The 22,044-nt window shown below is 55.3% G+C and overlaps 10 protein-coding genes and 1 pseudogene across 11 annotated transcripts; 4 read left to right on the top strand and 7 right to left on the bottom strand.

Annotated features, from left to right (window-relative positions):
* Positions 1-93: 93 nt before the first annotated feature.
* N656DRAFT_788354 (kinase-like protein) lies at positions 94-2,154 on the top strand (the record flags this gene model as incomplete). Its single annotated transcript, XM_064816683.1, has 1 exon — positions 94-2,154. The coding sequence occupies one exon, from the start codon at positions 94-96 to the stop codon at positions 2,152-2,154; it is 2,061 nt and encodes a 686-aa protein (XP_064671662.1).
* A 1,949-nt stretch (positions 2,155-4,103) lies between these two features.
* N656DRAFT_706497 (uncharacterized protein) lies at positions 4,104-6,679 on the bottom strand (the record flags this gene model as incomplete). Its single annotated transcript, XM_064811359.1, has 8 exons — positions 4,104-4,272; positions 4,375-4,769; positions 4,826-4,891; positions 4,947-4,971; positions 5,028-5,163; positions 5,225-5,637; positions 5,717-6,427; positions 6,498-6,679. The coding sequence occupies 8 exons, from the start codon at positions 6,677-6,679 to the stop codon at positions 4,104-4,106; spliced, it is 2,097 nt and encodes a 698-aa protein (XP_064671661.1).
* Positions 6,680-7,894: 1,215 nt separating this feature from the next.
* N656DRAFT_705750 (P-loop containing nucleoside triphosphate hydrolase protein) lies at positions 7,895-9,793 on the top strand (the record flags this gene model as incomplete). Its single annotated transcript, XM_064811299.1, has 1 exon — positions 7,895-9,793. The coding sequence occupies one exon, from the start codon at positions 7,895-7,897 to the stop codon at positions 9,791-9,793; it is 1,899 nt and encodes a 632-aa protein (XP_064671660.1).
* A 473-nt stretch (positions 9,794-10,266) lies between these two features.
* On the bottom strand, positions 10,267-12,260 carry N656DRAFT_706318 (uncharacterized protein; the record flags this gene model as incomplete). Its single annotated transcript, XM_064811346.1, has 6 exons — positions 10,267-10,755; positions 10,822-11,438; positions 11,509-11,690; positions 11,755-11,816; positions 11,894-11,977; positions 12,174-12,260. 6 exons carry the CDS (start codon positions 12,258-12,260, stop codon positions 10,267-10,269), a joined length of 1,521 nt encoding a protein of 506 aa, XP_064671659.1.
* A 694-nt stretch (positions 12,261-12,954) lies between these two features.
* Positions 12,955-13,699, bottom strand: N656DRAFT_777231 (uncharacterized protein). The gene is made up of 3 exons (XM_064814784.1): positions 13,208-13,699; positions 13,073-13,148; positions 12,955-12,973 (listed from the first exon to the last, which is right to left on the bottom strand). Exon 1 carries the CDS (start codon positions 13,598-13,600, stop codon positions 13,301-13,303), a length of 300 nt encoding a protein of 99 aa, XP_064671658.1. The 5' UTR covers positions 13,601-13,699; the 3' UTR covers positions 12,955-12,973; positions 13,073-13,148; positions 13,208-13,300.
* Positions 13,495-14,294, bottom strand: N656DRAFT_777230 (uncharacterized protein). Its single transcript, XM_064814783.1, has 3 exons — positions 14,245-14,294; positions 13,653-14,176; positions 13,495-13,568 (listed from the first exon to the last, which is right to left on the bottom strand). The coding sequence occupies exon 2, from the start codon at positions 13,937-13,939 to the stop codon at positions 13,694-13,696; it is 246 nt and encodes an 81-aa protein (XP_064671657.1). The 5' UTR covers positions 13,940-14,176; positions 14,245-14,294; the 3' UTR covers positions 13,495-13,568; positions 13,653-13,693.
* Positions 14,295-14,792: 498 nt separating this feature from the next.
* N656DRAFT_777228 (Pkinase-domain-containing protein) lies at positions 14,793-16,714 on the bottom strand. Its single transcript, XM_064814782.1, has 4 exons — positions 15,669-16,714; positions 15,356-15,609; positions 14,927-15,301; positions 14,793-14,872 (listed from the first exon to the last, which is right to left on the bottom strand). Exons 1-4 carry the CDS (start codon positions 16,524-16,526, stop codon positions 14,845-14,847), a joined length of 1,515 nt encoding a protein of 504 aa, XP_064671656.1. The 5' UTR covers positions 16,527-16,714; the 3' UTR covers positions 14,793-14,844.
* Positions 16,715-18,236: 1,522 nt separating this feature from the next.
* Positions 18,237-19,519, bottom strand: N656DRAFT_777224 (uncharacterized protein). The gene is made up of 4 exons (XM_064814781.1): positions 19,346-19,519; positions 19,269-19,292; positions 19,140-19,210; positions 18,237-19,075 (listed from the first exon to the last, which is right to left on the bottom strand). Exons 1-4 carry the CDS (start codon positions 19,436-19,438, stop codon positions 18,313-18,315), a joined length of 951 nt encoding a protein of 316 aa, XP_064671655.1. The 5' UTR covers positions 19,439-19,519; the 3' UTR covers positions 18,237-18,312.
* Positions 19,520-19,740: 221 nt separating this feature from the next.
* On the top strand, positions 19,741-20,258 carry N656DRAFT_570370 (annotated as a pseudogene; the record flags this gene model as incomplete). The annotated part of the gene is made up of 1 exon: positions 19,741-20,258. A coding segment is annotated over one exon (262 nt), but the record flags the coding sequence as incomplete, so codon positions are not given.
* N656DRAFT_677661 (uncharacterized protein) lies at positions 20,038-20,196 on the top strand (the record flags this gene model as incomplete). The annotated part of the gene is made up of 1 exon (XM_064810509.1): positions 20,038-20,196. A coding segment is annotated over one exon (159 nt), but the record flags the coding sequence as incomplete, so codon positions are not given.
* On the bottom strand, positions 20,068-21,927 carry N656DRAFT_777223 (uncharacterized protein). Its single transcript, XM_064814780.1, has one exon. The coding sequence runs from the start codon at positions 21,787-21,789 to the stop codon at positions 20,515-20,517; it is 1,275 nt and encodes a 424-aa protein (XP_064671653.1). The 5' UTR covers positions 21,790-21,927; the 3' UTR covers positions 20,068-20,514.
* Positions 21,928-22,044: the final 117 nt, after the last annotated feature.

The following is a 22,044-nucleotide window of genomic DNA, read 5'->3' as shown; positions in this document are numbered from 1 at the left end:
GCGGCTACAACTGTACAGCAGCCCGGATTCGATCTACAAACGACTGTATATTTAATATCTTCACCTCGCTCAACGACCTTCGGTTTCTACGCCATGGAATGCCTCCGAGACAACTTCCACCATGGAGTCATTCTTGGTGGTCGGTATCAGACCATCTCGCCTCTTAATCATGGTTCATTTGGCATGGTCTTCATGGCCCAGGATCTCTCGACGAATCAGACAGTCGCCGTCAAGTGTTTGACGAAGAAGTCAGCCGCGAACGACCCCGGCTTCGAATTTGCCATCGACGACAAGTCCGAGGAGCTTATCCTCCACGGCCGGCTTGGCTCGCATCCGAACATTGTGAACCTCATTGATTCGTTTGAGACAGACGCTCATGTTTACCTGGTACTGGAGTTCTGCCCGCGCGGCGACCTTTATGAGGCGATCCGGATGGGACATGGCCCCTTGGAGACTGAGCACGTGAGGCGTTTCATGCTAGAACTCGTCGACGCTGTTGCCTACATCCACTCCAAGGGCATCTATCATCGCGACATCAAGCCTGAGAACATCTTCCTCACCCAGTCTGGCTCCATGAAACTGGGCGATTTTGGGCTGGCGACCACCGAGGAGTGGACCTATGAGACGACAGTTGGAAGCGATCGTTACATGTCGCCGGAGCAGTATGACTCAGCCGGTGCCGGATACTCGCCCGCTCAAGCTGACATCTGGGCCATCGGCATCTGCCTCCTCAACGTGCTGTTCTCGCGGAACCCGTTCACGACCCCCACCGAGGCCGATCCCCTGTTCCTTGATTTCTCTCGCGACAAGCAGTCCTTGTTCGATGTGTTCCCTTCCATGTCTCAGGACACCTTTGAGGTCATCGTGCACTGCATGAGCCTGGACCCGAGGAAACGGTCTCTTTCCAAGGTCCGTGAGGCCCTGCTTCGCGTCGTCAGTTTCACTACGCTCGACGAGGCCCTCGACGATTTCTGCTCCGCCGACCGTCGTGTTATTCCCAGCTCCAACCGCGAACCGCTGCGTACCCCATCCATCCAGAGCCCTCAGGCTGATAACGGTGCTTTCCCTTGGGCGAAGGCCTTGCATGCCACCCCGCCAAAGCCTATCCGGCAGCTCAGTATCATCCCAGACGACGAGATCTACGAGGAAGACTTGTTCTCCAAATCTGGGACGACAAACGATTGGATGTCGGGCATTGGACAAACTCCTTCCATGTCGTCATACGTGGACTCGAGCCTCGGGGTTTCCATGCAGTCTCTTACGGTGCCCGAAGACTTCCAGCCCAAGCTGCCCGCCAAGGCTACGGCGAAAGCCGTCCCGATGGCGGCTTCACTGCCCATCGCCATGTCCAGGAACCGCAATCAGTCTGCCATGTCCCTGATCTTCGGGCGTAAGGACACGGTATCCAAGAGCTGGAGCGACTTGTGGGAAGAGGATTTCGAGGAGCAAGAGCAGGCTCGCCAACTGCAGGCCCTAAAAGAAATGAACTCGAGAACTTGGAGCCATGAGAGCAAGCACGAGTCCTCGGCAGCGGTCGACGATGAAAACACGCCGCGCGCTGGCTTGTCCCCTGCAACCAAAACCGCCAGTCTTGTCCATGATGCGAATAGGATTGATTCCATTGATGCAGCGCTTGAGCAGAGACGAGGCGGAACCGTCGAGGACGAAGATCCCGAGACCGATGGCTTGTTTTTCTGGGAGGCGCCACCAGTCAAGGAAGAACCTCAGCTTCCGACTCGTCACTCCCCGCTTCCAAAGCGGAATGACATGGATAAGTGGGCAGCTCTCGGTGAGCGTCGGCGAGCATACACTGGTAGCTCGCCGTCAAAGGTGCCTTCTCTCCCTCTCCGGTCGGGCCGCCAGCTTGGGGCTGGCTTCCCCGCTAGTTCCCCTGGCAAGGGACACGGCGTCTTTGATGTCTACAACGACTCTCACCACACTTCTTCTGGGAACCACTCTGCTCATCACAATCATCATCACGGATCCCACCAGGGTAGGTGGAGCAATCAAGGCAATTGGGAGCGCGCCAAGGAGTGTCCTCGCAGCAAGGGCCGCGATCGAGACTGGAATTGGAATTTTGATTGGCGCCGGGAAAGGCGTAACGCCTTCCACGTCGAGTGGGTTGGTGGCTGGCAAGAAGCAGCTCGCTCATGAGTGAGCTGGGTTGCTCGAGTGTCGGCCTACCACTTGTAGTTGGGCCATCACCTATCCGCTATCACCATCCTCCCTCACCCATCGGTCGACAACTCGTTTTCTTTTCTACTTCATTTTGGTGTAAGAAGTGCTGATCCCTGTTGTTGTCCTGTTTCTTTTCCCTGGGTGTTTACCGTACTGTAGGAGCATTGGTTTGGTTGTCTTTGTCAAGGTTCACTCTACACAATCATATTTGGCACGGGGCTATTCTTTATTCTTCATTGCATGGCAGCGGGTTTCTAGAACGAAACGATAAAACATTTTGGCGTACCAGCCGTTGGCGGGGTGGTTTGCGGACTTCAATGGAGCAGAAAACTGGACCATGGATTGGATTAAATTGTTGATTCCGTCCAGTTTTGGAACGGGAAAACCATGCAGTACAAACACAGGGGTCAGCACAGAAGAGTTTATTTTCTATCGACCGATGGAGGAGCTTGGGGGATGATGTATGGCGGGATTGGTGAGCTTCGGCCTTCAACTCGCTTTCTGCGTATTAGATAGCTTTAGTCTAGAATACCAGAGGTTACCCACTCGAGTTTTGGTTCCTTGTTGCTCTGAGGGACCAAGTTACACTTTGAAATTTGAATTGTTGATCCCGACAAGCGCCTAAAGCTCGAATGTCGTGAGATATGAGTAATCATTATCCTCCGTATTGAGTCCCATAACTCAGCCGTCATTAATCCGCTTACACGACGAGATTGTTTTAACCATTGTTCGGGCTGACCTTGACGCTGATGAATAGAAATAGGTATTGTACAGGAGAAGATGAGAAGAGAATATGTAGAATCTGTTCCGCCTCCCATGGGCCGTTCATCAAGGCGGTCAATTGCTATGCCAAGCTAGTTCTCACAGCAAACGTGCGAGATGTATGTAAATAGCTTCCATGTAAGGGAGAAGTTGTTGCAAGGTCCCTTCTTGCTCCAGCATGAAACTCCACCAGTCCATGCTGACAGCTTCCTACATAATGCATAAGTTGTTCTTTGACCCTGGCTGCAGCTCGGGATCCTAGACCCGCAACGCTGTTAGAACTGGAACCCCCGTCTGTGTCTGTTGTTGCCGTTGGCGTGTAAGCCCGCAGATGGCCGCAGACGGGGAAGAGACGACATCAACTCCTAGTCAATGTTCGTGTGTTGTTGATTGGAGCGGGCTTGGGTCCTCGGCTGCTGCTCATGCGATGAGAAAGGACAGCCAGAGCACTTGACAAGTGTTTTGTTAACCCGGATTATTGTGCATGCAACGGCGTATCTATGCCCCTGTCCCTCCTATCCCATCGCGACACATAAGCTCGCAGAGTAAACAAGAGTCCCACCTTTTGCTGGATCGGCTGTATGTCCCGTATGTACGGATATGTACTCTGCAGTACAGTCTTTACATTGCATACTTGCGCAGTGTCTGCCACGGGGCGGTCGCAGCATGGCACATTACGAAACATCTACTGCTATCAGGATCCGACACGGTCCTCGGGCGGCGATGAACCAAGCCGTCCGTTGTTTTGTTCCCCTGGTATGCGATTGTCTTTGCATGTATTCATGCTGTTTGCTTGTTATAATGCGGCTCGCCTCACCCTCGTCACGCCTCCCCACATCCTCTGGCACAGAACCAACCGCCCAAACCAACAGACAGGATGCATTCGCTTGCATGAAGAAGCGTCAACGTGACCCCCAAGCCCAAAGAAGATGCGAAGTTCAGAGGTTCACAAAGAAACGCCGGGCAGTGATTAGATACCAGCCACAGTCTCTAACTGGAACAGTTCGTCAACAGGAAGGGCGGCCACATCTACCCAACCCATCCAGCCCAACCTTTACTCCCCTGTTTGAGTTTGCAATCAGGAGGCCCATTACAGCTCGCCATGTGTGGAGCATGTCGGGTAACGCCCACCCACGGCCTCCTTTTCCATGAGTAACCTATGGCTATGAAGGCATTGCAGGTTCGGCGCCAATCAAGCTCTTGGGCAGGAACGCCCAGACGGTGCCGATGACGGACAAAACGGAGGAGACTGCCATGACAGAACCGGCAAAGAGCTTCTCCCTGGCTGGGATCTCGTGGCCAAAGAGCTTGAGGTAAAATGCAATGGGGAGGCTGGATAACACAGCGGAAATCATGTGTTAGCTTCAGAGACCCGACGGGCATAGCTCCCATCAAGCAGGGAGCGAGCGATTAAAGAAGGAAATAGAAGCTTACGTGACGCAGATAGTAAAGCACAAGGCGCTCCCCATGAATGCCATGATGCTGTCGAAGGCGGGGAAGACGATCGAGATGGCCAGAAAGCAGAGGATGACCAGGATGCGGATGGCCACCTTCATGGCGCCGCGAAAGGACATGGTCCTCCCCACGAGTTCAGGGGTGCCGGCCATTGTCTGCTGGTGCAAACCCAGCAGCACCTCGATCGTTGCCACAATGGGCCGAGCATTGAGTGGTATCTTGGTCAGCGGGATGATGCCGATGCAGAGGCACATGAGCACAGTTAGCGTGCGCGGGTAGCTAGACTCCATTAAAATGTTGGAAGTAATCTCGTCGCGGACATCATCCCCGAACATGAGCAGGCCGGCAACGGCCGTGACGGCGTCAAGGACATACTATACAGCACCTGTTAGTAAAAGCCCTATGTAGACTACGGGGTGGATAGTCGTACGGTAAATGAGAAGGAAATTTTCACAGCTTGCGCGTATTTGTATGGATGTCTCATATCACGGTAGATCTTGGAACAAGTTAGCACTTGGACCTATAACTCTCTGCTATGGTTTAGGACTTACATTGGGAAAGACGCCGTGGCCACCCCTATAACTTAGTCAGCGAGTCGCCCTATCTTCTCAGGATTACGATTCGCGACCTACCATGGGGACATGAGAAGCCCAAAAGATAGCGGTAACGTTAGCCAATTGGCAGGAAATAGGTATGTCTTGGCCGGTTCAAGAAGGGACCCCGGCGATGTGGGCTTCAGGAAGCCGTCAAGAAGTAGGATGAGCACGACTAGATGCCAGGAGTCAGCGCGTTGCCCAGGCGGGCGATATCCCAACGCCTGTTCACTCACTGCTAAGGCATGAAAAGATGCCAATAACGCTCGTGAAGCTTAGCAGCCTCAACGGGAAAAAGTTCAGGGGTATCAAGATAATGGCGCAGAGAATCTTCCAGCCCATAACCGACAAAACGCCGGGGAACAGCAGATCAAACGAGTCGGCAAAGAGAACAAAGAGGGCGACGCAAGCTGCCAGCAACTCGAGTGTGAACAGGATACTGGTAGCTATCCGCGCGTTCCGGCCAAACGAAATGAAGGCGAGGTCGGAGAAAGTGATGAGGCTCGGGTCTAGGTCCATGCATTTGGCCAGCAGCTTTGCTGTCCACGCAGTCACAGCCGCGCAAAGGAACAAGGCAAGCATCCCACAGAGCCAGCCGGCGTATTTGATGCCCATGGGCAGACTCAGGAGACCGACGCCGATCAGGACGCTGTCGCCGTACCCATGTCAGCAGCCGACTCGAAGATGGCATTTTGGGACCCAACCACAAACACAAAACAGGAACCTACTTTGTTGAATTGAAGACGGTTTGAGGAAGCGTCGACTGCCCCTCGACGGCCAAGACGATCTTGCCGTCCTGCTCCACCTCCTTCACCAAGATGGGGGCGATCTCCCCGTCGGGCACATTCCCCCCGGCCTCCTGCTGCTGCCGCCATAGGGTTGCCGCTTGGGCCCTGGAGGCCCGGCTGACATCGGAACGTATTGTACCGTAGTCGACGACGGCCGACCCGTAGCTGCCGACGAGCGGAGGCGTGGCGAGGTGGGGAGGAACGGCGAATATCGAGCCCGCCGAGGTGGTCGAGTGGCTGCCGACCCTGAACATCTGGGCCCAATCGTGATGCTCCAGCGCCTTTTGCTCACGATCGCGAGAGTCGACACTTGGCTGGCGGAAAGGCATGCGACTGGCGCCCGGGTCAGGACTCTCTCCGCGGGGGGACTGCTCACCGGAGGCGGGGGCCATGCCCGACTCGAGCTGCTGGCGCAGAAGGGAGTCCCGCTCCGACGATGGCGCCGCCTCAAGGTCGCCCCGGTCATAGGGGGTGGCATGGCCGTCTAGTCCACCGCCGATAGGGGCCTGATCCGGGGCGAATACGAAGGAAGGGCGTTGTGGGATGACCTCGGTGAAGCCGGCGGCGCGGCGCCAGCTGCGGGTAAAAGAGCGGATGCTGTTGACGCCGCCAATGTCGGTCAGGGCAGTGAGGGCATTAGGGAGAGAGGATCTGGAAAGACGTCCCAGTTAGCTCTGTGACGCCGGGTTCGTGGGGGAATAGCGGGGAGTTCTTTACTTACCTCGTCCGCCTCAGGCGAGGCCACTCGGCACTGTCTTGATGGTGTAGGTCGAGACTGCGACCTAATCGAGATGCATCATTTTCAGCCTGGACGCTCCGGTTCCCCAGTGACGAGCTGCTACCGGTTCGGGACAAGTCCCCGCGCTCGTACTGGTCCCATGTCGTCGGGTTTCTCGACGTCATTTGTTGTGCAGGAAGTATGGATAGGGCTGGCGGACCGATGTGTCCCTGCCTTTGTGAGAAGAATTATTGCTAGCACCGGGAAGGATTAAGCAGATATCTGGCTGAGGTAAATTCAGCACCGGGCCGTGAGCGGCGGCGCGGGGCAGCTCCTGGGCAGCGCGTTCAAGTTGCAGGGACTCGCTAGCAAAGAAGGCGGCGTGGAGTGGAGATGGTGGGGATGACGATCTGAATGCTGGTTGACGTTATCTTAGCAGGTTCAGTAGCGTAAGGTAGTTGCTTGTCGCCGAGCACCCAGAGATGGAATTACGATTACTATAATGAAGGATCAAAGAAGAACAATTGGAAGGTAAGCTGGCAAGGTAGTGTATATCTCTCTAGAGGGTCTATGACTGCCGAAGTGTAAGCAACTGGTGGCAGCTACAGGTGGAGGCAAGATTTTTTGTCGTCCACCATCAACATCTGTGAGTTCGCCGCACGACCGTCATGATCGGGTCGCGTGGACGGTGGACGCGGTAGCAGTAGTGGGGCTTTGGCCAAAATCCACCGTTGCACATCTGCAACAACCGTTTGAGGAAGGAGATGGGGAACCCAAAGCCCTCATTTTCATTCCCTTTGCGACGATGTCATGATTCTGGCTGCCGAGAGATTGATAGCGTTGTGGCCTTATCTTGAGTGTGGCTGGTGCCGGTTGATACGATCGGATTTGGTAAGGCGATTGGTCAATTGCGCTCAAGAACATGTTGCCGTGACAGAATCGGCAACGTGATGTTGATTCTAGAAAGCTCTCCCCACTCCGTCAAAAATTGGTTCATACGATCAAGACATGTAACAATCTGAATAGGTAGGTTCCTGCTGTTGGCTTCATCAATCGATCCGTGTGTAGCCGAGCCGCGGCGAAACAGAAAGCTGCGTCGTGGGCGCTCCTTTTGAAACTGCAAAGAATGCAGGAAACAACCTGTTTATTAACGCCAACCTCTGAAGCTCTGGCAAGTGCCGGGGTCGACAAGCGGGTGGCTCTGCCAAGCACCGGAATGGAGACCCGCCCGATCGGACTCCACTACAGTACCAGCAGACAGGGGGGCTGAAGGCGGTAGAAGCTGGCAGAACGACTGCCGCCATGCAGAATCGGCCCAAGCCCCAGATTATTTTTGACCCATGTTCAGGTTCAGAATACATACCAGAATCAGCCACAACTCCCGGGGCCACAGAGTTGCGATGATGTGGAGGACAGCGCGGGATTCGGTCTGCCTCATATGTCGCTCGGCTGGGACACCCAGGAAAACTCTTGTGGAATTGTGGCCGCCATGGACCAATCAGCGAAACTTTGCGACGCGCCGGGAGCGTGAGCGTCCATCTCGCATGGTTCTCTCGGACCGAGTCGCTCGCGGGCCGCCTGGCAGAGCAGGAGGAGGAGGAGGAGGAGGAGGAGTCGATGCACGCCGCAAAGCCCGAGACAGACCCGATGGCCCCTTTGCGGGCATGAACCGCGTCGTTGCCAACGTTAGCCCAAAGCGGGCGCTGCCGGCATCCGATTCAGCTTCGAGAGGCAGAGATTCCAGAGATTCCAGGAGCAGGGACAAGAACGAGAAGCGCGACTTCAAGGCCCTCAAGATGCAACGAGCGCTCGCCACCATACCCTACACGGAGCGTGCGAGAGTTAAGGCTCGCGTCTCGGACATCGAGTCGTTCGACCAGTTCGACTTGCTGCCCGTACTTAAGGAGGCTGTCAAGAATGAGGTGTTGAAGGGCATGGAGAACGTCAAGCCGACTCCAGTTCAGAGGCTTGCCATCCCGGCCCTGCTAGGCCAGCCTCTCTGGGCAAGCAAGTCTTCCAGCTCGAGCCAGAAGAAGAAGCTTGACATGGGCAGGGACGAGTTTCTTTTGGCTGCCGAGACCGGTTCCGGCAAGACGTTAGCTTACCTGCTTCCGACCATCAACGCTTTGAAGGTGGGAGAGATCGACGACCAAGACGTGCTAGCCTACAATAAACGGCTAGAGGCTGAGAAGGAACGCCGCGGCGGGGCGCCCGTGTCTGAGTGGATCGACAAGTTCGAGCCGCACCCGAATACTGGCCGTCCGCGAGCCGTTGTCTTGGTTCCCACCGCCGAGCTCGTCGATCAAGTGCTCGCCGTCGCAAAGTCCATTTCGCACGTCGCCAAGCTCAAGGTGCGCCCTCTGTCGGCGAACTACGACCCCGCCAAGATTCTGCGAAATCTATACAGCCATGGCGGCATCGACATGGTCATCTCAACCCCTCATCTCCTCGCCAAAATGGCCGAAAAAGACCCCAACATCCTCGCACGAGTGCACCACCTCATCGTTGACGAAGCCGACTCCCTCTTTGACCGCTCCTTCTCCCCAGAGACCTCCAAGATCGTCGACCGCGCCATGCCCTCGCTCAAGCAGCTCATCCTCTGCTCCGCCACCATCCCGCGGCGGCTCGACAACTACCTGGCGGCCCACTTCCCGCAGATGCACCGCATCGCCACCCCGAACCTGCACGCCATCCCGCGGCGCGTGCAGCTCGGCGTCGTTGACGTCTCCAAGGACCCCTACCGCAACAACAAGCTGCTCGCGTGCGCCGACGCCATCTGGTCCATCGGCAAGGATGCCGCGGGCCACGAAGGCCCCGCCAAGGACGAAATGGACGTCAAGCGCATCATGGTCTTTGTCAACGAGCGCGACACGGCGCCCGTAGTCGCCGAGTACCTCGTCTCCAAGGGCATCGACGCCATCGCCCTCCACCGCGACACCCCCGAGCACCGCCAGTCCGAGATGCTGGCCAGCTTCACCAGCAACGAGCCCATGCGCATCACCAAGGAGGAGGCCGAGCGCGAAAAGGCTGCCAGGGCCGCCGTCAGTAGGAGGCACCTGCCCAACACAAAGGTCATTGTGGCCACCGATCTCGCCTCCAGGGGCATCGACACCCTTGCCGTCAGGCATGTGGTGCTCTACGATGTGCCACACACGACGATCGATTTCATCCACCGTCTGGGGAGGGCAGGGAGGATGGGCCGGAGAGGAAGAGGCGTGGTGTTGGTCGGTAAGGACGATCGGAGGGATGTGGTCGCCGAAGTGAAGGAGAGCATGTTCATGGGGCAGGCCCTTATTTGAGGAATTTCGGGGGGAGGATGTATGATATCATGGCCATGTATGTATATATAGTAAATCCTCCTAGGGGAGTGTGTATTTCTAGGGCCGCATAGACAAATGTATAGATATCTAGGTGGCTGGACGGCGATTTAGTTTCGAATCTCGCGTTCTCTGCCCGCTGCCTCAAAATTCTTGCTTCATGATAACTATCTTAATGTATTAATAGTATATCAAAATGTATGTACGTGCCAGGAAGCTCGTATCCAACGGCTCCAGGTCAACAACGCCCTCTATGGCCATAAGCAAGTTCGTCCGTAGTCATCAAAAGTCGTCGTCGTCATCTAATCGTTAGATGCAGAGGCGCTCGCTTGTCGTTAGATCGTCAAAAAAGAGGTATCGTTGTCGAATAACAAAAAAGCAACCATTATTGCCATCCAAGTCTTTCCCTTCCTCTTCCCCTTGCCACTCGGCCCCATTTGTTTCACAGCACCAAATCACGATTTCGCAACGTCCCATGTCCGCACCTTGCTCATGGTCCGCTGGCGCATCGTGGCCATGATGCGAGCCTCCATCTTCTCGATGCCTTCCTCGATGTCGGCGTCCTCCTTGGAGTAGCGCTTGTCACGGCGCCTGTCCCACCACCGCCAGATCAGCACGATGATTACGGTCATGGGGACCGTGATAGCAAAGTAGATCCACAGCTCGGGCGCCACGGGTGACTGCGGCGTCGACTGCAAGTCTCCGTCAGCATCGGTTGTGCTGCTGCCGCCGTCGCCCCTGCGGCCGCCACCATCGGTCCGAAAGTCGAAGAACGTCATGCTAAACACTGAGGCCAGGTAGGTGGCCGGCAAGAAGATGGCACCGAGAAGCGAGATCATCTTCATCGATGTGCTGTCGCGCTTGGCGGCATGTGCCAGCCGACGCTGTTCACCGGCCATTTGCAGCCCGAGCTTGGACTCTTTTTGGGCAATGATGTTGTAGAGCTGTCGGGAAGAGGATGTTAGCAGTTAAGACCAATGGAATATCCAAGGCGTGAAGGTATGGCTCACAGCTGCTCTCTGAATTGACAGCCGCTCCAGAGTGATGTGCGAATAATTCTCAATGCCCTTCAACTTAGCTTGGTAAAAGTCGAGACGGCCAAGCATGTTGCGGTGAAGCTTGTCCACCTCACCCCCGCTGCCACCGTAGGATGGGTTATCGCGGGCCATGGACCAGAACTTGTCCATGGCCCTGTTCATGCCTGCGATGATTTCCATGTAGGCTTGCGGCCGCTTCCAGAGCACTTGCGAGTGGCACTCGACGAGGTCGCGATTGATCTGGTCGAGATCAACCATGGATTCCTTGATGTAGCGACTCTCCTCCTCCAGTACTTCATTGCGCATGCTGACAGCGTGCTCGAGCAGGCGGAGCCACTCGCGGGCTTCGCGCTGCTTCTGGTCGTTCTTGTACGACAGCTCGTGGCTGAGGATGATGATGGGCAACAGCATTGGGTGCATGACCTGACCCGCGCAGGCCCTCAGGTGCTTGATGCTCTCCCCCATCTCGGACGACGGGGTGCCCTTAGCAAAGCCCGTCGTGATGCCGGTGCGAAACGAGTGCGATAGCATGAGCTCCCAGCCCCGCGTCATCCCCCTTTTGCGCACGTCCGACTTGCGGAAGATGATTTCTGCTCACATGGTCAGCCAAGGAGAAGCGGCAAAAGGGGGCTAAGACGGATATTAAGGGGTATGGCATACGCAGGTGAGGGTCATCGTCGTCCTGGTCAAAGGCGCACCAGAAGAAAGGGGCCACGACACTGGTTCCCTCGATGGCTCGGAAAGGGAGACGGAGGGTGCGGACCATTTCGTCGTACTCCTTGTGCGAGAAGGAGATATAGCGGGGAGAGAAGGTCTCTGGATGCTTCGCATTTAACTGGAGTCTGTTTGACGTACGCTTCAACATTAGTTCGTAGATCACACAAGATCTGCTCGGGGTCAACGAACACTAAGCGAATACCGCTGACCAGCTTCACCTCTGGAGGCACCTTGGGCGGTGCAAAAGCACCCTGCGAGAGAGTGTCAGTGACATCGTCTCGTCGATGTGTTTTGTGCAATAACGAGCGGGATGAAAAAAGTAGCTCACTCGGCGGTGCAGGAAGTTGCCAAACTCATCTGGTAGCTCGTCCAAGCTAAACCGGTGCTCCTCAATACTATTGTGTGAGGGATCCTACACAAGAAGGTCCGGTTAGCTGCCTAGCCTTGAGGACACCGTCTGATAACTCTTCTCGCCTCCGCCGCACCGTTCGACAGTTGTACAAAACCCCTAGATCTTTCCCCGCAATTGCTAACGGCCTTGTACAAGCCTGGTGCCTTCCCTCCAGTTTTGAAATCCAAACGGAATGGGGAAGGAAAGCGAAACTCACCGAGTAATTCAGGATTTCCAAATAGCTCGTCGCTTCCTGGACACATCTGCAGTCCTCCACATAGGTCCGGAACATATAATCGTCCATTTTGCGGTGCTCGCAGCATTACAAGTCAACCTGACCAGAGCCTCACCAGAACAAAACCAGACCGCTCTCATGAGACAAACGCAAGGCAGCTCAACGAAAAGACCAGTTAGCACAGGATGCAAGAAACTGTCTAAGCCAACAACAAGCCACAAAAAGACAGACTTGATCTTTTTGTTCCTCTTTCTCTCCCTCCTTCCTCCGTCTCACGCAAAACTCGGGCAGTTCGGGGTATCGGTTCGGATAGGGTAAGGCATGTACCGATCCCCAGCCTCGCCAGCAAGCGAATCAACACATCGGGCCAACTATACGGAACTAGCCAACCAGCGCCCTCAACCACTTGCAGCACTAGGTCTCCTTGAATGCGACCGAAAATTTGTAACCCTAACATGAGTCCTGCAAACCTCCAGCTCTCCGTCAATACGCCGTGCTTTGCAAGCTACGAAGGGATAGCCATCGCCAAAACCCCCACGGGGAGATGTATCCGGAGGCTGTGCGCCCAGCAAAGTATTACTTACTTATACAGACTCGGCTAACGAACATCACTTGCATCTCAACGCCCGTCATCTGCACAGCCCTCTGCGCCCAGTTTGCTACAGTGCTTTAAAATGAGGTGAAGCAAGGAAAAGGGAGTCGGTACCGGTACCCCTACTGTGGAAAGCCAGACCTTGGGCAAAGTGGGGGGAGATTCATGTGAGGTACGGCGCTTTGTTGGCGTAAGTGTCCCAGTTGCACTTTTGCACACAACTGTATTACTACATTTACCCCGGGGACCCAAAACTTTACCCCGCTAATTCGATTCCTACCTACTAAAGGAATCTTCCACTCGGCCAGCCACCTTTCCTCCTACAACCTATACCTCGTACCCGGCTTTGAAACTGGCAAAAGCGCGTACGAAAACAACCTTCCTTCGCGAAGACTTCGTTTTCTAACGATTTAGATCAATTCAGTCACTCAACCTGGATGGAATTGGCAAGGAGCGCTGGGCAGGGACCGATCGGGCCGACCGGAAGCAGTTTTTCCGATCCAAGATGGCGCGCGATTTATGCTCCTTTGCAAAGACCTTGGATTTGAGCGATCTGAGCCCTGCCGCCTAGAACTTGGAAGTTGAGCACGAACTGGGCAATTACCCGATTGAGAAAGTCACCCAACGCCATGCCACAACTGCTACCACGATGAATCACTACAGCGACGGCGCCCACGTGTATTTCCCTTCTTGGCAAATGAGAGACCATCACCACTATACAATCCTGACGGCTCGAGGGCGGGGGCGGGTGTGGTATTTGTAACAGCGTGCCTGTGCCTGGAATTGTGAGTGTAACCCTAACCCTAACGCAATTCATCACGTACCTACTTAGGGTAAAAGGACCCATTTGACCTATAAATACTATATAGAAGCCTGTAATTCCTCTCCCTCCTATAGAGTACTTCTTCAACTATCCGCGCAACAACATTACAAGTTGTAGTGGTTGTGGCTGAGACTGTATATTTGCATTTACGGGGCTTAGGGTGGGGTGCTGGGGTTGAACCCTGGGCGTGAGCAGATAAAAATTTTGAGCAAAAGTGCAACTGGGATACTTATGCCAACAAAGCGCCGTAGTGAGGAGGGGCGGGGGAACCAGAAGAAAACATGGGGCTATGCCAATGAACGGGGTCAATTGACAGTGGCTGGGCACATGCATGCTCATCAACCAAGCCCGAAACCAAAAGAAACGAAATGCAGACAGGCCAACACGTCCAGAGCCCTCGGCCAGGTGATATGTGCCCAAGTGTGGTGTACCGTATATAACCTGTGTGGCTTCGTTTTCATACAATCATAACATTATCCCGGCAGGGCCCAGACAACAGAAACTTGCAAGTAAACCAACTCCGTTAGGTCACAGTAGTACTCGAAAGTTCCAACAAGATCGAAGAGTGTCGTAGGCAACCATCTAATGTTACCAAACTGTTGCCAACGGGCCTTACGCTAACCAGAAACCACTCCAAGAAGGGATCTCGAGAAAGGAGTGCTTAAAGGGCCCAAGTAAAAGTGAAGCTGACTTGTGGGCATCAAAGTAAGGAGAAAATGGATACGGAGGTACACCTAGCAATAATACGTTATCCACAGACTCTCGAGCAAACCGCCTTGAAAGGGTTCACCCATCATCACCCCAAGCTTGATATGCTGATGTATACATACAATACAACGGCCTGTAGACAATGCTCTCTACGTCTCAGCGTCGATAAAGTAGCTAGGTACGTAGGTAGGTAGTTTGGAATCCAAAGCCATGATGCTCGAGTCCATGCCTGGCCCAGACTTCCTCAGGTGCTCCCAAAGTTCCCAACCACCTGTTACAGAGCCGGCCGTACTCGGTGGCCTTTTTTCTGATTTCTCTTCTTGCTTTCCAAACTCCGTGAATTCAAGCGGCCCTGTTCCGTTCCATACTCGTTCACCTCATGCCTAACGATGCGCCCCCCCCAATACCCGCCGGTTGGAAGTAGGAACCGAACGAAAAAACAACGCCCCTATCCAGCACCGTCGAGTCCGCAGACTCTTTTGTACCAGGGCAACGACACGTGGCAAATGCGTTGCGCGTCGAGACTGCTCTCAAAAATCTTGAAAGAGGTGGCCATATCTGCGAACCGTCAGCTTCTCGTCAGGCATGGAGCCAGCAACCACCAAGACTTACTCATCATGCCCCTGCTGCCCGTACCGCTCCGTTTCCTCGGGATACTTGTCAAACTGGCTTGCGTCCCCAGCACCCGCCTTGACTGGCGGCGAGTATGGAGCGTCAATGTCTTTTCTCGCCAGCCGATCCCACGTCACCTCGGCAAACCACGGGTGGTTCTTCACATCCTGTGAACCCCCATAAAGGTTCCCTAGCCTCTTCGTAAGATCGGCCGTAATCAACCTTTCCAAGAGGTTCTGCGCATCAGGGTGAATGTATGCCGGATACTTCACTTTACCCCGAAGAATGTTTTCATAGATCTTCATGGGCGACCCGCTATCCCAGAAGGGGGTATAGCCGCACAGCATCTCGTATATCAGGATCCCTAATGACCACCTGTGGCATGCATTAGCTGCGAATATCAACTATGCCAGGAGCGTCACGCCTCACCAGTCCACCGATTTATTGTATCCCTTGTTAGAAACAACCTCGGGGGCCAGGTAATCGGGCGTACCGCAGAGCGTCCATGTCTTGTCCGGTACCCGCTTGGCGAAACCAAAGTCGGTGATCTTTAGATGGCCATGGCGATCAAGGAGCAGGTTTTCCGGCTTGAGGTCTCGATAGATGATATTACGCGAGTGTAGATACTCAAGAGCCAACGTCACTTCTGCAGCATAGAACTTGGCTACCGGATTCGGGAAGCGCTTGGGACACGTTAGCAGCCGCTCGATACAATGTCTTACACGACCGCTTTCTTGCTTACCCCGGATTTCCTTAGCAATGAGAAGAGCTCGCCTCCTTCCACAAAATCCATGACCATGTACAAGTTTTTTGCGTCTTGGAAGGTGCCCCACAGCGTGATCAGGAATGGGTGCTTCACCTCGCCTAGCATTCTCCTCTCGTCATTGGTGTGCTCGACCTGCTTCATTTTGACTACTTGCGCCTTCTTTAGAACCTTGATGGCGTAAAACCGGCTGTTATGTCTGGATTGCACCAGATGGACCCTGCCAAAGCTGCCTGTTCCTAGCGTCCTCAGCAGCTCAAAATCCGCCAGCGAGTACTTCCCCTTGGTCACCCGAACTTGTTCCTGCTGTGGTTGCGGCTGGGGTGGCGGTTGTTGTTGAAAGTGATTTTGAAATTGTTGGTGTTGGAGCAGCATGGAAGACGGTTGGGGTCCGCCATTGTTTGAGGGTTGATGAGAATAGTGGGTTCCCAGGTGCTGCTGATAGCCGGTCGCAACGTCATGTTGCGGAGGGTTGATTAGATTGGCGATACGCGGTACATTCTGGGACTCGGTCGTCCCGGGCGAGGGAGAATGCTGTGGCACCTGGTACGGTGGCTGCTGCACCGGCAGACTATTCATTGATTGCTGCTTCTCGGCCGCCTCGTCGGCCGGCCTGCTCAGGCGTGTAGCAGTGGTCGAGGCGAAAGACGAGTGCGGAGTGCCGGTAGTCTGTGACGCGGCGCTGGAGTGCGAGACGCGGGAAGCCCTGATCTGGTCGAAGCTGCCGTCGCCCGTCGGAGTGATGGGGCTCGCCGGCTGGCTCGGTGGATTGCTCGGATTGCTGCGATTGCCTTCCCTCGTCCGTTTTTTCTTGAGGAAGCTTCCGAGTGCGTGCATCAAGAGCGCTTGGAGGAGACAGCCCAGAGAATGCCCGGGACCGCCTAATTGGGCGAGGAGCTGCACGACAATAAAATCGCGGGCCAATTAACCGAAACTGTTCGTCCGAGGGGCTCGGCAGGCCATAGGATGTGACACTGAGGGCGGGGAGGCTGGTCCCAGTACTAGGACGGTGAGCCGCACGGGACTGCAGGATGGCCAAACTGTCAGAATATGCGGAACCACGAAGCGGGTAGCTGCCAGGTAGTGTAGAAACTGGGATCGCACCAAAACCTGCGATGGTGTGTGGGCGGGATTCGGTGGGGTGGGAGGAATTCGTCGAACAGCCACGCGCCGGGAACGTCTGGCACTTTGTGTGGCTTACAGGAGCGGCACAAAGAGAAAGAAACCAGACTAGCCAGACTTTTGTGTGAATGCGATCAACAGGAGCTGCGGGAAATAGCTGAGCGACAGAGATGCCTTGGAGACCGGTCTTTGCCTCGCCCCCTCCTTGCACCTTGGTTCCAATCCCCGGACAATTGGGCAACTGAGCAGCCTGAACTGTGGCAGTGAGCTAGGGAATTCGAGATTAGGTTGGGGACATATTCAAAAGTTTGGCTAAGTTGGTCGGAGAATGAATAGAAAAGTGAAGGTAGGGCCCCGGATCAGGAGGTCCAGCGTAGTGCCAGGATTGTGACTAGAGAGAGGCGTGGATGAGCGAGGGGATCAATTGTGGAGCGCCTAGGCCCGCTGCGCTGCGGCCCATTGTCCCGCCATGTGCCCGCTGCTCCAGAGACTGGGCCAGTGATGGCTTGGATGGAATCCTGGAACTGGTCTAGCTTTGTCTTTCCACCTTTGTGCGCCGAAGCGGGCAGGGGACATTGTCGTGTCCTGGTGGCCGTTGACATAACCCGAGCGGACGCCCCAACCTAAGGTACTTATGTTCACCAGTTCACGGATGTGCTTTGCAGTAGAAAGGGGCTTAACCTAAGACTCGACCCATCCGCTTCTAATGGCAGGTGCCGGTGCCCACTGGGCTGTTTAACTTGGGCCTGACCTGGGTACAGTTACTTGATGGTTACTAACAGGGATATAGGGAGTTGCCGCCTGGTTATAGCGTCATCGTCTGGAGGCCCAATCAGCTTGGCCGGCTTGATACCGATGCAGCGGGGGTACACTGAGCCCCCTCGATGGCAGGCTCCAGGGGAAGCCCTTCCAGGCTGAAGATCGAATCGTCATACATTCTGTGTACAGCTGTAGAATGGCCGGGGATGTTGTGAAGCTGCGCGGTGCCCGGGTCCGGCTCGCGGGTACGGACATCCGCGCAAAGGACCGAGAAATACTCTTGGTCGCGCGCTCCGCTTACATGGATTCTCTCGGGATTTGCGCTTCGGCGCTGGTAGGGTTGAACTGGTATCTTCATGTCCCGTTCTCGACAGCAAGTCCAGGCAAACTTACTGATACGTACAATACATAGGACTCGGCCCAACACCTAACTCAATCCCCACGTGTAGGTCACTTCAACATCCAGCATTTTGCCCGCACCAATGATGCCCCCGGATCGGTCGAACCAGAGCCACCATAAATCAAGTTGTTAGAGACGCTAAACTCCGCCCGAGAACTCCTGAAAGGCGTTGCTGATGATACATGCGTAAGTAGATTCACATCTCATATGTACTCCGTATAGGGAGAGTTTCCCTCGATCTGGATTACGGAGGATATCCTTCGAGACTTGCCCTGCCAGTCTTTTCGGCCGCTTTTGATGATCGAATTCCCATCCTGCACTCTACCTCAAACCACCAGTTCATCAGAAGCGATGGCGCTTGTTGTTGTTTGATCGCCAAGCCGTATACCCCACGTATGAGCCGCCGATGACCAGGCAAAAAAAGACTATCTTCATGAAGAACCAAGTCCAGCTGCCGCCGCCCCCTTCCTTAGAGGCCGCCTTTCTGCCTTTGCCACTGCCGGGGGTAGGCCGGCCGGTCGGCTGGGCGGTGTAAAGATTCTTGGCGTTCACGGAGATGATGTCGTGGTTGTCGCTCAGTTCACCCGTTTCGGCGCTGAAGCCGAGGTAGGCGACCTGGGGAAGAGCTGGCGGCTCGTTGGTCTCGAAGCATAGGGTCCACTCGCCCTCAGACTTGTACTGCAGCTCCAGCTTAAGGTACTTGTCCTGGAAGTAGGTCAGGCGGAACTTGGTGGGGACGCTGGCATGCCGAATACCCCTGGCTGAGCAGCCGGCGAACTCGGTGTCCTTGCCATCCGTGTCTTTATCGTACGATGTCTTGCCGTCGCCGACCATGGCCATCACGTAGGGGAAGACGACACCGGGGCGGTTGTTCTTGTACGTGTCGAAGAAGATGCCCAGGCCTTCAAACCGATCGGCACTGCCAAACACAGGACCGACTTTCCCACGCTCCTTCGTGAGCCACATGGCGAAGCCATCGCCATACAGCTGGTTCTTCCCGTGAATCTTGAATTCCACCTCAACCTCCCAGTTTGTCGCGGTCAATGGCACTCTGGAAAAGAGCCACCCATTCTGTGACGGGTGGTCAGAAGTCAAGCGGATGTACCTGCGGACCCGTGTCAGGAGATTCTCTTTACAACGAGCGCAATGGCGGAGGACGGTGAATTTACTGGTCGGTGCGGACAATCGTATCGCCTCCAAAGTCATACCACCGACTTTGCATGTCCGAATCAAGGTATGGCTGGAATCGCAAGGTTAGGTCAATCTCGGCCACGGGCTAAGAGCATGGGTATGCCAACCTGCACAAGCGTATGTGTTCTCAGCTGGGACATGACAGTCAGCGTCGTCATCGACCGCGCAGCAGGTAGCTACGCACCCCAATGCTCTTGATATTCTCCTCATCCGCCTGAACTGCACCCCAAGCAAGCGTGGCCAGCCACAAGGCTGACAAGGTCGGCGACACCAACATTGTCCCCGCCGTCGATGAGGAAGAAGAGAAAGGAAACCAGGAGAGAGAAGAAAAGGAGCGATGAAATGTGCAGTAGGCCGAGCCCCAAGTCCAACTGTAAAAAGTAAAGAGAAATAAAAATCCGAACGAGTGCGTGAGTCGTGGCCGTTCGGAATACTCGACCGAGAAGAGCTCGTGTGGTTCGAAGGTTGCAACCTTAACGGATCTCCTTAGCTGGCCTTTTCGGATATCCTCCGAGGTGTCGGTCGCCACTGTCTGGTTGGCGGCCGACTTGAGCTACCCCTGCCCGCCATCCTAGTGGGGGCTCCACTCCTCCACAATCTTTCGCTGATCGAGGGAACACCAGCCTCAATTCTACGAGCGTGCGCCACATGCCGGAACTTTTTCGGCCGTCAATTGACAATAGACAACACCGTTCGAAAGGGCGATAACGTATTTCGGTCTATACTTCCAGAACCCACAATCATGGACTCGGACTCAATAAAGAAGGCTATCATCCGGCAGGCGCTGGAGGAGACCAACACGGCGAATGCGCGGACATTGATCGAGGCAAGCGATCCTTAAAAGCGTCGCGTGCTCTCCGCGGCTAACCCGGACAACTCCAGAACGTGAACGAAAACTGCTTCGAAAAATGTGTCCCCAAGCCAGGCACATCCCTTTCGAGCGGCGAGCGGACATGCATCACGCAGTGCTTGGAGAAGTACATGGCGGCCTGGAATCAGGTCGAACGAGCCTTTATGCGGAGAGTACAGGAGGAAGTCAAGAGCGGCACTATCGGCAAATAAACAAATAGATCCGATGAATTGGAGCGACGCAATATTCGTGTTTGAATACCAGGGTTGGAAATGTGCGTCGGAGGAGGGGTCGTACGATAGGTATCAGGGAGGGTCCGGGATAGACAGGGTGAGGCATTGTATAAAGGAATAAACGGATCTTATGGCGAGCGTGGATGAATCGAAGATTCTCTCTGCGGAGCGGAATCATAAAGCACGTCAGGTTGTACATGAGGAGGGCAGGGTATCTATTATAGCGGTCGCAACAACATCGTCAGTCCAATGTCACAAGGACTGCGGCCGTTACGGCCCTTCATCTAGCCCCTTTTTCTTCGCCTCCTCGGCCGCCCTCTTTCTCGCAAGATACCTCTCCTTGGCGCTCGAAATCTCCTCTGCCGTCTTCCTGCTCTTGGCAACGAGCTCAATCTTTGCCCTTTCCTCCTCCTCCTCCTGCCTGGACCGCTTGAGCGTCTCCTCAAGTTGCGCCTCGAGCATGCGCGTCTGGCGCTCTCGCATAGCCTGCTTTCCGCCCGCGGCATACACGCCCTTGGACCGCAAACCACCTGATTCGCGCGCCGCAGCCGCAGCAGCAGCCTGACGTTCCTTCTCCTTCTGCGCCTCGGCCTTCTTCCTCGCCGCCACGTTCAAGCCGCCCTTCAAGAGCTGCCTCTTATCCACCACCTCCCCATCCTCATTCACCAACACGTTACCACCCATGGCATTGATCTCCCTAGCCCGTTCAGCGGCACTCTTCTCCTCTTCCTCTCCATCCCCACCTAGCGGCCCATCTCCATCCGCGAGCTTTTTGGCGCCCGCGCCCTCCTCAGCGGCCTTGACAAGCGCCGCATGCTCTTCCTCCTCGCGCTGCAACATGCCCCGGTAAAAATCCGTCAGACCCTTCCCTTTATTCTTGCGCCGCTCCTCCTCCTCGCGACGCTTCTCCTCCTCCTCCAGCTTGCGGTTGGCCTCCTGCTGCCGGCGGTACGCCTCGGTGACAAACTTTTCCTTGTCGGCGAAGGCGTCCCCCTCGGCCGCCCGCTCCCGCTGCAGGCGCCGTTCCTCGGCAATCTGCCGGTCCCGCTCCCGCGTGTCGGCCGCCTTCTGCAGCGCATCAAAGTACCGCGGTCGTTTGTCCCCGTTCTTGGCTGAGTTGGAGGAAGCGGCCGCCTTGGCGGCTTTGAACGAGTCATAGGCGGCGTCGTAATCGTAGATGGAAGGATCGGCTTGTTCGGCTGATGCGGCGTATTTGCGTGACTCGAGGCTGGTGGAGAGGTCGGTAAATTCGGAGATGGTGGCAGCGGCGGATGTTTTGGATTGTGGAGGATGTTTCGGTGGAGTGACGGCAGTGCCCGATTTAAGCTTTTTCCTCTTGTCGAGCTGGGAGTCATCTAGCGCCTGCGCCGATGTCGCAATTGCGAGCCCATCAATTTCGGAGATCTGCACCACATTGTTTGAACCCTCGTCCTCTGACCCGTCATCGTCGCCTCCTCCTCCGAAGGGCGCGGGCTTCCTGAGAGGAGGGGCAGGTTTTGGCGCGCCGGACTTCTTGAGGCCAAAGGAGAGTGTCGGTTTGCTCATGATGGCAAAGACACTATTCGCCTTCTTGGAATCGCGGGGTCAGCGGAATGTCTCCTCAATGTCGCAAACCTGGAAGCAGGTCTAAGTCGTGTCGCGAGACGTTGGAGACTGTAAATCCAGGTGGGATCGGAGCACCAGCCACAGCCCCTTGGTTTATCGGATGCGATAAGAGGCAACGTCATTCCGGCAGGCAACTGAACTTCGTACCCCGGTACTCGTCAGGGCTTCATAATCGCGGACCTGCCCCACCCCTTC

Source organism: Canariomyces notabilis (genome assembly GCF_033297395.1).
Source record: "Canariomyces notabilis strain CBS 508.74 unplaced genomic scaffold N656scaffold_6, whole genome shotgun sequence".
Classification (NCBI taxonomy): Eukaryota; Fungi; Ascomycota; class Sordariomycetes; order Sordariales; family Chaetomiaceae; genus Canariomyces; species Canariomyces notabilis.
This window is presented reverse-complemented; position numbering and strand designations above follow the sequence as displayed.